Raw genomic sequence first — 13,407 nt, forward strand, 5'->3', positions numbered from 1 at the left:
AGTGTATTCAGTAGTACCATATATGCTTGCCTTGTTGTCTCTCTATTCTTCTGCTAGTGTTTATTTTTACATTTAACACACATAAAACTAAGCAGCAATGAACTGCCAGTGGACCATAACGCGTGTTCCACAGACTATGCAGATGATTAAAGGTCCAGAAGTCCTCTTCAACCTGCCTTTTTTTTTTTTTTAAAATTTTTATTTGAAGTGGAGGGGCTGATGGTGTCTATTGTTTTAATTTGAACTGGCAACTTAAATTTAACAGTACAGGAGAAAATCAATACAAATACCTTAGAGTAATTGTGTTTGGATTCGTTTTCCATCTTGCATATTTCTCGGTCCAGATTCCAGCCAAATCTCTCCGACAGGGCATCATCCCCGTTTTCCCTTATTCTGTTTACTCCATCATCCATGGCTGAACCTCTTGTTTCCACAACCAGTCTCTGCTCTATTGCAGGGTAGTAGGCTCGAGGCTTCTGGTAACAGTGTTCACTCGTAATGTAAGATTCCTCCACGGAAGGAATAGTTGAGGGTTTCTCAACTGTCCCATTCCAAGTTCTGTAACTTGTCGTCTCCTCTTTGCAACAGTCTTCCTCAATGTGAATGATGTGCTTTGTATGAATTTTTTCATCCACTGTAATGTGCTTCCATGGGTGGCACCAAAGCTTTAGGTCAGGATGTTCTTTACTTCTGTTTAAACATAAAAAAAGTAAACCACCGAAATTTAAACGTCAAAGTGACTGACCAAACTATCCTATTACATAAAGAAATTAAGTAAGAATATTTGAACTACTACATGCTTTAGCCATCATAATCAGTTAAAAAAAATCCCCAATATTCTGAAATAATATGATTTCACTGACCTCATTTATGTGTCTTTCTACAATGTTCAGTTATGTTCGCTATTTTCAGTTCTACAACATGGTATATAAGCCCAGTGTTGGCATTACGAAAAAAGTTGAGAATATATTTCCAATAGACACATACAACTTTTCACTAATGTTGCCGTTGAAGGAGCATTTTCCTTCAATATTTGCAATTTATTAACAGCATAAACTCATTTTCATTGGGGTACTAGTAAGGTAAGTCAAATACACTGAAGCTAAACTCAGATTTTAACAGTTTTAAACACTAGTAAAACAAGAAGACCCCTCAAACCACTCAGTATCAAACATTAGCCTGTAGTTCCCCAAAACAGACTTCAAAATTCAATCCACTGATCTTTTTTAGCCCTCTAGTAACAACAACTGGGGACTTGGGGTGGTGGTAGCGCAGAACTTCTTTATTATTTCCTTTGAAACTTTAACTTTCCTTTAAATCCCAAAATGCTGAGGAAACTCTACTGCCTGGTACACTGTAGTCCCCCCACCTGCTTCTTACAAAAATTCTTATTTTTAATGTTTTCAAATTGACTAATGGGTTATTTATTCCAGCAGCAGAGACAGCTATAGGTATCAGATTCTTACATGGATATAAAGACCAAATAAGAAGAATTTAGAGTGAGTGTTGTAACTGATACTGTCCTTCCACATGTCTGTCAGGCATTAAAACAGCAGTAAAAAGGAGAGCAAAGCAGAATCACTCTGCTTACCTTCAAAGGGTAGGCAGCTTATCTGCTACGGGCTGCAAGAATGCAGCAGAAGCAAATCCTGACCCTAAAGCACCTGCATTCAGCTGCACAGAAAGGGGGGGGTGGGGGTGTCTGCCCCAAACCCCCACTCTGTGCTTCCCTGAAAGCAAAGGCAGAGGGACTCACTCCTTTAACCTGATCCAGCTTTTCCAGCTGTTAGCCGAACCACTCAGCAAAACACGACCATTTTACTTCCAAAGTAACTGCTTTCTAATCTGTCCTACAGCAGTAAGGTTCCTTCAGCGTCTATCAGAGGCAACGACAGTTTCTACACCTGCCGAGGACGTGCTCAGGCCACTGTGTACAAGCACCTCTACCTCCAGTGACGGGTGTCTATGGCATCGCTGGTGAGCAATTCTGAAGGCATACCTCGGAAAACGAAAGCCAAGTGCTCATTTACCAAAGCTTTCTACTCCAACTCCACTGATATTCTACACCTAAAAGGCCTTGTTTTGCTCAGCAAAGAGCAAGGGATAACTTTACAGAGGACAGAAAACTGAAAGATGATGCACCATCTACATGAAGATAAAAATTCAAGCGCTTAATACTTGAGCAACCTTTCAACTATTGCGTTCTGATGGCTGATTCTCCTTCTCATGCACCGAAGCTGTCACTGTCACTTCTGAGCCTTTGCCACCTCCTGGAAACACTGAGCAACACTCTCCTAATAATTTCAGGCAGCTGTGAAATCCTCTCCTCTCCTCTGGTAGATCTGCATCAACAATACAGTCATTCTAATTCAACAGTTTTTAAAATCCTTTCTGATTTATGTAATAAAGAAAATGAGGGGTTACCGTTTTTAACAAGATGGTCCTAACAGGACCACGTGTCATCTTTAATTAAACCAGGTCATCACACCAACTTTCGGGATGGGACAGAAAAGGAACAAAAACGTGTTACAAGCATCACATACCTGCCCAGTGCTCCATGTCTCAGTACTATGCGATTTTCAGTTTACTCTACAGCTGGAAAGGCACAATCTGAAGCCTTGCTGTTTCAGAAAAGGCCTAAGCAATGGTCTTAAATATTTGCGTTCTGCCCTCTCCAAAGAGGAAAAGGGTTACTTACAGATCTGCCTAAAGGATACCATAACGGAAAAGCAAAAACTTATGTTAAAATTGCTACTCTTTTGCTTTAAGCATCATTCCACTGTTAAAGCATTTCAAGTACTGCCAGCGGCCCTACTGCATCGCTACAGAGTAAATTTAAGGGGAAAAAGTTCTAAAGAACTCTGGAAACACTAAAAGCTTTGCTTTCCAAATAGCTGCTGCTGTGCAATTTCTCAACTAATAAATTATAAATATGGAGTTCAAACAATTTAAAACTGCTGGAATTCAAGTTAGAGAAGGATTTTTTCCGTCATCAGAAAACAGGGATGACTTCAAACAGGAGAAGATGCAGAAAACTTGATTTCTACAGTGACTACAGAACATGGTATTTTTTTCATCTATAGCTGTAATAATCCTTGCCTAGAAATGAGTTACTACAGGCTGCTGAAGCTGCGACTGCTCTCCCGCTACAACAGAGCGACACATTACGCCAAACAAAAAGATTTTATTTCTGCTGGAAAAGCTATAATTTAGAATTACTGGAATGGAAAAGGCAAGCGTTTTAAGAACGCTGCCATAGCTTACGGGCCTACCCTCTTCTTGTTACTTGTATCTACGTAGGTGCTTTAAGAGAAACTGTTGTTATTAGTTTTCTCCCTCTCTCCTTCACACTTTCCCAACCCTTCTACACACATGGTCAATTTATACTCCTCAACACACTTAAACAGTTTTTAAACAGCGAAGTCCGTTTCCGAGATCACATCAGCAATTCAATTATGTCATTATACATCCACAAAGAAGCACAAAACAAGTCTGAATTTCTGATTATTTTTCTACTATTTGAAATCTAATTCGCGTTGAGAACATGCCGACTGATACTTAAATACTGCTTACTGTAGTATGCTCATCTTCAGCTGCAGTCCATGCAGTACTTCTATCACTCTCTGTACATCGCCAAGAAGCTGGTGAGTGGCTACTATCTTCTTGGCATTCTGGTGGGAATAATTTTCTTCCAAAAATGCTAAGCCATGCATGTGACCATTACTTAACCACTCCTTCTCATACCAGTATTTTAAGCTGGACCTCTGACCTAAAGCAACAGTAATGAGCGTGTTAAAATGGAGCATTAACTACGGTATGTTGACATTACCGGTAGTAATTCTGATTATCTCAAAGTCTTGCAACAGCTTATTTGTTCTTATCGATAGTACCAATAAAGACCCCGTAATAGCAGACAAAACCCTGAAGACACGAAGAACTTTTGAAGTGGGAAGTGAGACGATAAAACGCAGCCCAACCGTAAAAAGCATTCAGACCTCAAATTCCAAAGGACATCCACAACAGGTAACGGCAGCTGATGCACACAGAAAAGTGTATGTTAGCAGGGTTATCACACTCCCTGGCAACCATGGTTATAGCTAAAGCTACAGTCTGAATACAGCTCTCTGCAGACAAAAATGCAGCAAAAGGCAGTGAACTTCCTTTCTCCAGCGGTCTTGTTTTTAAGCATCATACATGTATTAGTACAGCCATCCAAAAGTAAATTTTAAAGGAATCAATGATGAGGTTCTGATGGAGAACTTGCTTAAGCCAGGCTATTAACAATGCTAATTTTAGCTTAAGAGGTCAGAATATTAACAGCAGCTGAAATGAAATTATATTAAACATGATAAATACATCAGTAAAAGTAACTTAAGCAGCCAAGCAAAATGGTAGTATCAGGAAAGAGCGTAACTTCAGATGCTTGCTGAATTGCAAAAACAGAAGCAAAAAAATCCAAGCCAAAAACCCAACAAAAGCCCCCCCCCACCCTGTAAAACGTATTGTTACAACAGCTGTTGCCAGGATGCTGAGCATTCTTCTGAGCAACACCACACAATTCACTGGCCTATATACAGCCCAGGCAGCGACCCTACAAAATCAGAGATAATATGGGAGCACAGACTCGGAACAATATTCACAAAAAAAAGTCTCCGATATAAGCAGGTTAATATCGACTAGAAGTTTCAGCAGTTAAGGAGAAGCTTAAAAACACCCCGAACGCAACAGTTCCTAGGCAGCAGAGCAAGCACAAGGGACCGCACTACATGCACGTTACGTTGCAACGCTGCCCATGCGATTAACTTTGGCACAATGAAGCAAAACAACCCTTGGGAAGCTGTGCCGCGAAGTGAGCAGAGCTTGGTCACAGATGTTTATACGCTTTCGGATGGTAGTTACAGAACGGCAGCAAAATGGTTTCTCTATCATGCCCTGTACGAGCATCCACAGACATGAATGACAGTTTCGAAGTTAAAGTCAATACTAACACCCTGTCTCAGTAAAGGAGTTAAAGCAAACGAGCGCGCTTGTAAGCGCACTCAGGCACTAGGCTGTACAGGACACTAATCGATGTTCTGAGGCAAGACCTCCAAACACTCTCAAACAGGAACCAACGCAGGGAAGGAAAAAAATGTTCCAGCTCAATTTTTCCAGCAGATATGCTGTATCAAGCAAGAGATCTTCTAGGTGTGGCCAGAACCATTTTTGGAGACATTCCTGACGTACCCGTATTAACCCCCCATGCATTTATTTTTGCATTAGAGAAGCTAACCATCTGTGACAGAAAATGAAGTTCAGTCCACAAGAGTAAAATCTTGAGTTTTGTAACTCCATTTGGCATCTGCACGACACTGCGATTCTCCAGCTGAAGCGTTACTTTGCGGTGCACCCAGGCACAAGCAGCGCTCTCTTTCTAGGTGCGTGAGCTTAAGAGAAGACACGAGACAATCCAACAGTGCGTGCTTTCTATGGCTTGAACCAGTCTGTCACATCCTAAGTATCTCGATAATGTTTAAGCAAGATTAAATGTTAACAAATCTCTTAAAAATCCCACTTGACAAAAAAAAAAGTCTAAAGTGAGAGTTGGTACAGTTTTTAAAGCAAGATTACGCTAAACTTGCTTTTGTTCCCAATAGTATGAATGGTGCTGTTACAAGTCCCAGCACTAAACTCGGGAAAGCTCCTAAATAAGAGTTTGCTGAATGGCTGCGCCCAGTTTTAAATGCAACTTCTCTGCAGATTCATGAAGTCTGTCTATCCCATTTCAAGCCAACAGCAGATTCACTGAAATTGGTTAGCCACTTTTGCAGTCAAAAAGTTGGATATGTTTTCCAAGACAGAGGTAAAAATTAAACCCAAATAAAAAAAAAGTTTCAGGATCTTCAAAGCGATAGTTTGTAAAAGTTATTAAATTAATTAAACAAAGGAAGTGTTAGTTGTAATCAGTTTTCTACCAAAAAGCATTCTGATAAAGATTTTACTAAATACAAATAGTTCAACTGTGATGGCAAAACTTCGGTTTGAGTGTGTTCTTTAGGTACATTTAAAACCAATTCAAATTGACACAAATCAAAGCAAAATATTTTGAAAACAGAGGGTTTAAATCTGGATGCAAGATACTGTAAAAAAAACTTAAATGTTAAAGCTATTCTATTACTTAGATAACAGAATGCAGGCATAGCGTGTCTTGCTACGAGTACAAACAACATCGGTGTGCGAACTACACAAGCCAGTGAGGTAGGCTATGAAAGAGTCGGGAGTTTTAAACAGCCAAAAAAAAGCAGAGATCACAATCCAAATATGTATATAAACCAAAAAGGTCTTGTGATCGGGCAAACAGAGATTCCATTTTCTCATAATTTATGGAAACGGCCTCAAGCCCGCACCTCACCCGTTTCCACATTCAGCAAGACTTTACAATTCAGAGTAAAAAGTCAGAAAAGATCCACGTAAGTGTAATTTTACCTGCTACGTAAGATGGACTGAGACATTTTAAATACATAGTTAGGAGTAGAGAACATATTGCTTAATCAACTCCGACTGCATTACCCATGATAATTTATATTTGTATTCATCCACATGGATTCCAAGTGCCTTCCCGTAACAAGCACTAGCACGTCGCAGCGGTTGCGAAGCAGCAAGCCTCTGGCTGACTTATTTTAAAGAATGCATAAGCCTGGTCACGCTGGAGGAAAGCTGCAGCCACATCCCGGAAGACGTGCCCGTGGAGAGTCTTTGCTTAAGTTTCCCGAGTGCTTCTAAATTCATTTTCCATACCCAGACAGTACAATCCTTATTACTGATAAATATGTGACAGATGGTCATCAGGGTGAAAACATTAATTTCCATTCCTGTCCAGCTGTAATTCCGCAATATTGGCTCACGTACATTCACATAAATTAATCTTTCTGTATCTATAACTGAACTCAATCACCTATAATGACAGACACAGCTACGGGGGGGAAAAAAAAGTTTAATCTTTGCAATATATACACATAAAAACTAATAAAGTTACTACATATAGAAGAAGGCTCTGTAACCTTAAGTTTCTGTACCTGGAGGATCTTGGCAAATATAGCAGGTATATTTCTCAGGTACATTATCTTCCAGTAAACCCATACAGACTCCATGCTGCCAGCACAGACACTCTTCACACTGTTTAAAGTCAAGAAGTGCACATCAACAGAAGTGAAGCCTACAGGAGCTCAATAAGATTATCTCAATTAAGAGACACATCATCTACATATTTTAAGACAAAAAGGTGTATTATTAATGTCCACCCCCCTCTTCCGGCTACAAGCAAACACATTAAAGAATCAGACTACAATAGAATTTGAAGCCTTCCCACACATTTTTCACATGGATTACTGGAGAATGACAACAATGACAAAGTGGAAGCACTTGAACGGTGCAAAAATGTTCCCTCTGGAGAAGAAAATCTTTAATGAGACACATGCACACATAATCAGGACAGAAAACAGTATGCAATCAAGCTTTCTTTAGCAAAATGTATGAAGTTTTCTGAATGAAGAGGTTTCCCCCTCAAACAGTTAATCACATTCAGTTATAAAATCCAAGGGCTATTTACGTCACATAGGACTAGCCAATACTACACTCTTTGACACTTGTGTGTCTACCATTTTATCTATTTCAAAGGTAGCTCCGTTAATATAAAAGTAAGGTGCAGATGCAGTTGTACTAGCTCTAAAAACTTGTGACATCCTTCTGAGCACGAGCAATCATACTGGCAAAGACTGAATATAATTTGGTCCTGTTTTTTAGTGCAATTATGCTATTTCAAATGCAATCACTGTACATAAAGGCATACAGTTTTACAGTAGGAAAAAGTATATCCACCTGTTCTGTTTCAGTCGCTTTCCTCACACCCACTTTAACAAGCAGACAAAACTGCAACGGTAGCCTAAAGACCACTGAAACATGGGACAGACCCCACGCAGGAATATTAAGACGATTTTGATTTGAAGCCATGGTGTCAGTTCAGCGTTACTGTTTCCACAAGCAGCGAGACAAGAGGTCGTAACCCTTCTCTCTCAGAGCACAAGCAAAAGCTTTATGCAGCGATCTCCTCAATATCAGCAAAGGTTTTCAAAAGGCACTAAACCAAGCACAAACAGCAACCGCAAGCCATCTTAGATGCTGCTCTTCACTGACCTACAAGATGCCAACTTAATATAACACCTCATCCGTGTTGAACACTTGCACCGCTTTTATTAGCGCTCTTATTAATCTGCTGCCTTTCCTCAAGGTAAGGGAGACAGAAAGGGACCACCAATTTTTGAATACATCATTGTATTAAATTAGTGGTCTAGGTGTGGAGGAAACAGCGGCACTGGGAACACAGAACAGACAAGGTTAGAGAGAAAGAGGTTTCTGAAAGATGGGACTAACCATGTTTTTGCCTTACAAAACAGGTAAACAGCCCTCAAGCAATAAGGGAATGTTTTCAAAGAAGGCTGAGAGACCATCCTCCTTTCACAAAGATGATTAGTAAGTGACAGAAAAAGGTGTCCTAACACAAAGACGACAGATAAGAAAAGCAGACTGCACGCTAAAAATAAGGGAGCTCCTGGACCTAGTTACACTTGCATCCCATAAATAACGCCATATGGCACAGATCTACACTCAGTGATTTTCCAGGCAAATTTCCCCAGAACACTAACGAAGCATCCCGACTTTTTTTTATTTTACTCAACTGATATTCAGATATCCACCCCATCAGGGCATAGGTCCTTCCTTTTATCTGGCACGTTCTACTTCACAGCCTGGCTGGCCAGGCTACAGGCTATTGCTCTGGACACACACTACACAGAAGCTACCCCTGCCCAGGCAGCAGCAGGGAGATGCAAAGCAAGCCAAGGAAGAGATTTTGAAGAGGAAAAACACGCCCAGTTGTGCAATAACATTTAAATCGAAGTTCAAGTGCAAAGGAAATAACTGAACCCCATGGACATGTATTTAAAGCAGCTTTTCATCTACCAGAACAAAAATATCCCAAGTCCATTTCCATCCATCACCTCCAAGGCCACCAAATCCAGCCCCAAAACTCTCAACGTCACACAAACTCACCAACATTTAGGTATTAAAAAAAAGCAAAAGAAAGGGACAATGACATCTTGTCTGGACTTATTTGGGCCCAACCCTTACCCTAAGAAGGGAGTGCTGTGCCTTCAGAAGCAGAACACGGCAATGCTACGCTACGACTTCACAGAGGCTCAATAAATGAAATCTAGTAACCTCCTTGCAACGTTATAGAGACTGGAATGAAACAGCATTGGCCAGTGATACCCTATTTTTTTTATGCTTTCTCCAATTTTAACTTCTACTAACTGAGGCAGGTAGTTACTTTAAACGCAAAACCGTATTTCTGTATCCCGGTGTAACGAATGGTATTCTTTATGCACAAATTGCTTGACACAATTTGAGGCAAGTTCAAGATTAAGGAAGAGTTTTTTTGCAAAACCTCTAAGCTGAAGTTTTGGGGGTTTTATTATTAAAGACCTAAATGGAACAAACTCTCAGTTTAACTATGTAAGAGTTTCATTAAACCTTAACGGTCCCCAATCTTTCAGGAAAAATAAAGGTGTTGCTTGCATTTAAAATTAACCTTTTTTCCCCTCGTTATTTCTAGTTTTGGCACATCCGTGGAAATGAGTGCAGTTCAAAGAGAAAATTACTCACCATTCTCCCTCGTGTAAGAAGGCCCCATGTAGGTATCCTGGGAGGAATGAACCTCCAGTCACGTGCATGGAGAAACTGCCCTAGCTCCTCATTTTGATACCAGGTCAAGGCAGCTTGGCACACGGGCACACGCTCAAGCGAACACCCCAAGTGCCAGCATATTTCCGTCAGATCTCAGAGTAATAAGCAGGGGCAGAATAAACATCCCAATGGAAAGAAGTACAAAGAATGGTAATATTCTTCTAAAAATCCCCACACCGCACAAAAATACGTATCTTCAGGAAGAGAGGACAGACAAGTCTAAATGCAAGTTCTCTAGGGCATACACTTCCAAATTTCAGTTTCCAAGTATCTAATTAAAGTTTAAGTAGGAAATAGGGAAGAAGTCTTTCCTTCTTACAACTACACAGGATTCTCACTCTATAAAGTCAAAGGGAAGTGTCAATCTCAGCACTACACCCCTGAAAAGCTGAAAATAGGTTTCCCTCGTCATAATTCTATAGTTGTATAACAGCACCTCTGCTTGATTTTAATGCTCTATACTTAAAAGAGCTAACTCGGGCATTTCTACATCAACAACAGAAGACCAGACTGTTCAAAACATTTTCCCAAAAACTACAGGCTGACAGAAAGGTATGGGGAGCACAATATCTGGTACCTTAAGCAAACCATCCGCCTACCCTAGCCCCACGAAAACTTGTTACCAGCTCCTTGCTCCCCTATTCCGCTTGCATCAATCCCCGTAACAAATGCAGGTACTCACCACGCTGTTGATCTGCACCTCTTTTCCAGAGGGAATAACCTGCTCCCCTAGACAATTCTTTTAGAACACAGCTAATGTGTTTAAAACCTTGCAATACACTCAAAAACCCCACAAACTAGTCCAACCTAGAAAATCGATATCAGGAGCAGCCTGCGAAACCTTAGGTGAAAGCTATTCATAGCCCGTGTCCTGAGGTAGCTGACAGTTCTCCGCATTCTGCAATCACAGGCTAGTGCTGGGCTTACTTTTGCCAGAAATATATCTCTGTATTTTCCATTGAGTCATCTCCTCGGAAGGCAGCCAGCCCCCTTTATTCCCAACCATGAGACTCCTTTTCCTCCTATACACTCAGACGCTATTTATCTGATTTTGCCCACTGCCCATCACTGTGCCCTTTCCTACTAACGGACATAGAATCTTTTGCCCTAGGTTGTCAGGATCCAACACTAATACAAAGGCGTGCATCAAAATGAACTCAGCAATAAGAGAAAAAATGTCCTACCTTCCAGAGCAAATCTCTATAAAGTAGCACAGAAGACCAAAGAAAACTACCCCCCAAAGTTAGCTCTTAAACTCGACCACTGAGGACAAAAAAATACCAAACTTAGCTGCGTTAGCTAGCCCTATTAACAATTTTTGAAATTAGGTTGTTGATGTTCAGAGCAAAAAAGATGTTCCAACTGTCCTGCTGTAAAAGCCAAGAATTCTTCACACTACAATTTAAACAGTGCACCCCATCTTCTCCTTAGCAGGTTTCTGCCTCCATTCAAGCAATAAAGTCCACCAAAAACCGCACAGCGGCTGTGAGGTACTACAGCTCAGCTTCTGTCCTTCCTCTTAGTTCCAAACAGCAAAAAAGAAATGCAGTTCCCAGTAACATGCCAGAAACTATCCCAGTAAGGGGTCCCATAAAGTGGGATTCAAATCTCCCCAAAATTACCAACAGAATGCTTGGGAAAGTGAATCCAAAAGCTGCAGATGGGGGTGAGCTTCGCGTGCCAGAAAAACATTTCTGCAGTCAGTGTCGTGCCATATCCTTTCACAAGTGAAAGCCTCCCAACAGAACGCAATGATTACCTTAAAACTCGCAATGAGCACAGATGCCAAGCTATTCTACTGTACTTTGAACTTGTCTTCCCCACAACAAGCAAAAAGTTATCTAGATAGGAAGGGTGGGAGCCTCCTGAAGAACAAAATACAGAAACCCTAATTTCTTCAAAAAGACAACTATGAAAAGCTCGTGATCTCGGTTCAAGAGCATCACACACTTAAGCCCCTGCGTATGCATCTTCTAAGACTTAGGGGGAATTACCAAAGGGGATAGGGAGCTCGCGTAAGAAGCGGTGGCAAAATGAAATAGAGCAAAAAAAATGCTGACATTTTTTATACAATATGTTTGACCTAACTATTTGAAATGAATAGGAAACTGGATGGAATGGCTCAGAGCAGCTATGTGGGGAATGGTTTCCTGATAATTTACAAACACCTCAGTAAGTAGTTCCAAAGCAGCTTTTATCATCAGTTTTAAGCAGGACAGATAATAGACACTGCTCTAGCTGGAAACAGTTTTCTGTAAAGTTGGTTTAACAAGAGCACACATAAGGAGAACAAACAGATGGCCTTACACAAATTAGAAACTCTGAATTCACAAGCTACAGAAAAAGCTGCGGAATGGACGAATGCAGCTCTCCTTCAAAACAAAAGACTCAAGTAATGATTTTTTTTGTTCATCCTATCTAAAGGATCGTATGGTTAAGCCACGCTTCTTCCCAGTGCAGTGAAGTGGAAGAGCACCACCATCCCATGGCAACATTCTGAACATGCTCAGAACCAGGGGGAAACAAAAGAGCCAGATAAAAAGCCACTGATTTTAAATACGTATTCTCTAGAACTAGGAAGTGCTCTAATTTTTAGAAGAATGCAAAACTGCAGGTGACAAGCAAACCCTTAACGGCTTGTATAGAACCGTCCCTCTTCTTCCACTTTCCTTCGATCAAAAAAAACCCAACTGTATCAGATGGCAGTTTTCCATCTATCATAGCAGCCGCTCACCCTGACAGGCTACCTGAAAGAGTTTTATGACAACAATAGATCATTTCATATACAGAACGTACCTGCACATATTTCTACAATAGCTCACACCTTCCATTGTATTCACCAAAATGTGCGTTTAACCTCCACTTCATACCTGAATCATGAAGTCATTTTCTTCTTTTATTTCACAAACACACCGAACGATCTCAAAATCGCTTTCTTCAACTTCTTCATCAGGGTTTGTGGTTACATCAACATCCTGACTGCAGTCATCATCACTCCAAAGCAAGCTATCCATAGATGACTCACTCAGGGTGTCATCCTCTGTACAAAAAGTAGATAAAATCCCAAGTTATTACAAAGAGGTCAAATAGCTCTCAAGATTTCATCCCAAGTACGCAGACGTACATTTCTAAAAGCATGAGTTCACTGCGTAATTGAAGGAACATCCAATGTTACTACGTTAGGCAGTGACCTTCAATAAACAGTAAGTTCATTGAAGGTTACTACATAATGAAGTTTTATATTCTCATTAATAGCTCCTTCAAAATATTCCAGCTTAACAGGTTCTGTCTTTAAAATTGTACTGTCAACACACAGTGCCTCAAACCAAAGGCACAAAGTCTCTTTAGACAAGTACGTACAATAAACAAACCCAGATTTATAAATTCAAGTAGGATACATACTAGGTTTTGCAATTTGTATAATTGTGACTTGGTACTTTAAGTGTAGAGCTCACAAAAGAGATAAGCGGGTTCTCTTACAAAGCAGTCGATCTCACAAAGTAACATCTCCATTAGAGGAACATTCAGAGTCTACCACAGAATTTAATCCTGCTTCAGAAGAGATTATTTTCATTTAGCCTGCTGTCAAGGACACATTTACCAGTCCAGGGGCAGTGTGCTGCCCCA

The 13,407-nt window shown here is 40.5% G+C and overlaps 1 protein-coding gene across 8 annotated transcripts in view; it reads right to left on the reverse strand.

Annotated features, from left to right (window-relative positions):
• Positions 1 to 13,407, reverse strand: part of PHF20 (PHD finger protein 20) — a 63,899-nt gene that overhangs the window by 5,794 nt on the left and 44,698 nt on the right. For all 8 annotated transcript variants that reach the window (XM_054217990.1, XM_054217988.1, XM_054217989.1 and 5 more), the window contains 4 exons: positions 12,651 to 12,820; positions 7,056 to 7,155; positions 3,574 to 3,769; positions 291 to 690 (listed from right to left, as the gene is read on the reverse strand). In XM_054217990.1, the coding sequence (XP_054073965.1) occupies positions 291 to 690; positions 3,574 to 3,769; positions 7,056 to 7,155; positions 12,651 to 12,820 (866 nt within the window). The remainder of the gene's footprint in view (positions 1 to 290; positions 691 to 3,573; positions 3,770 to 7,055; positions 7,156 to 12,650; positions 12,821 to 13,407) is intronic.

Source organism: Rissa tridactyla, chromosome 12, assembly GCF_028500815.1.
Source record: "Rissa tridactyla isolate bRisTri1 chromosome 12, bRisTri1.patW.cur.20221130, whole genome shotgun sequence".
Lineage (NCBI taxonomy): Eukaryota > Metazoa > Chordata > Aves > Charadriiformes > Laridae > Rissa > Rissa tridactyla.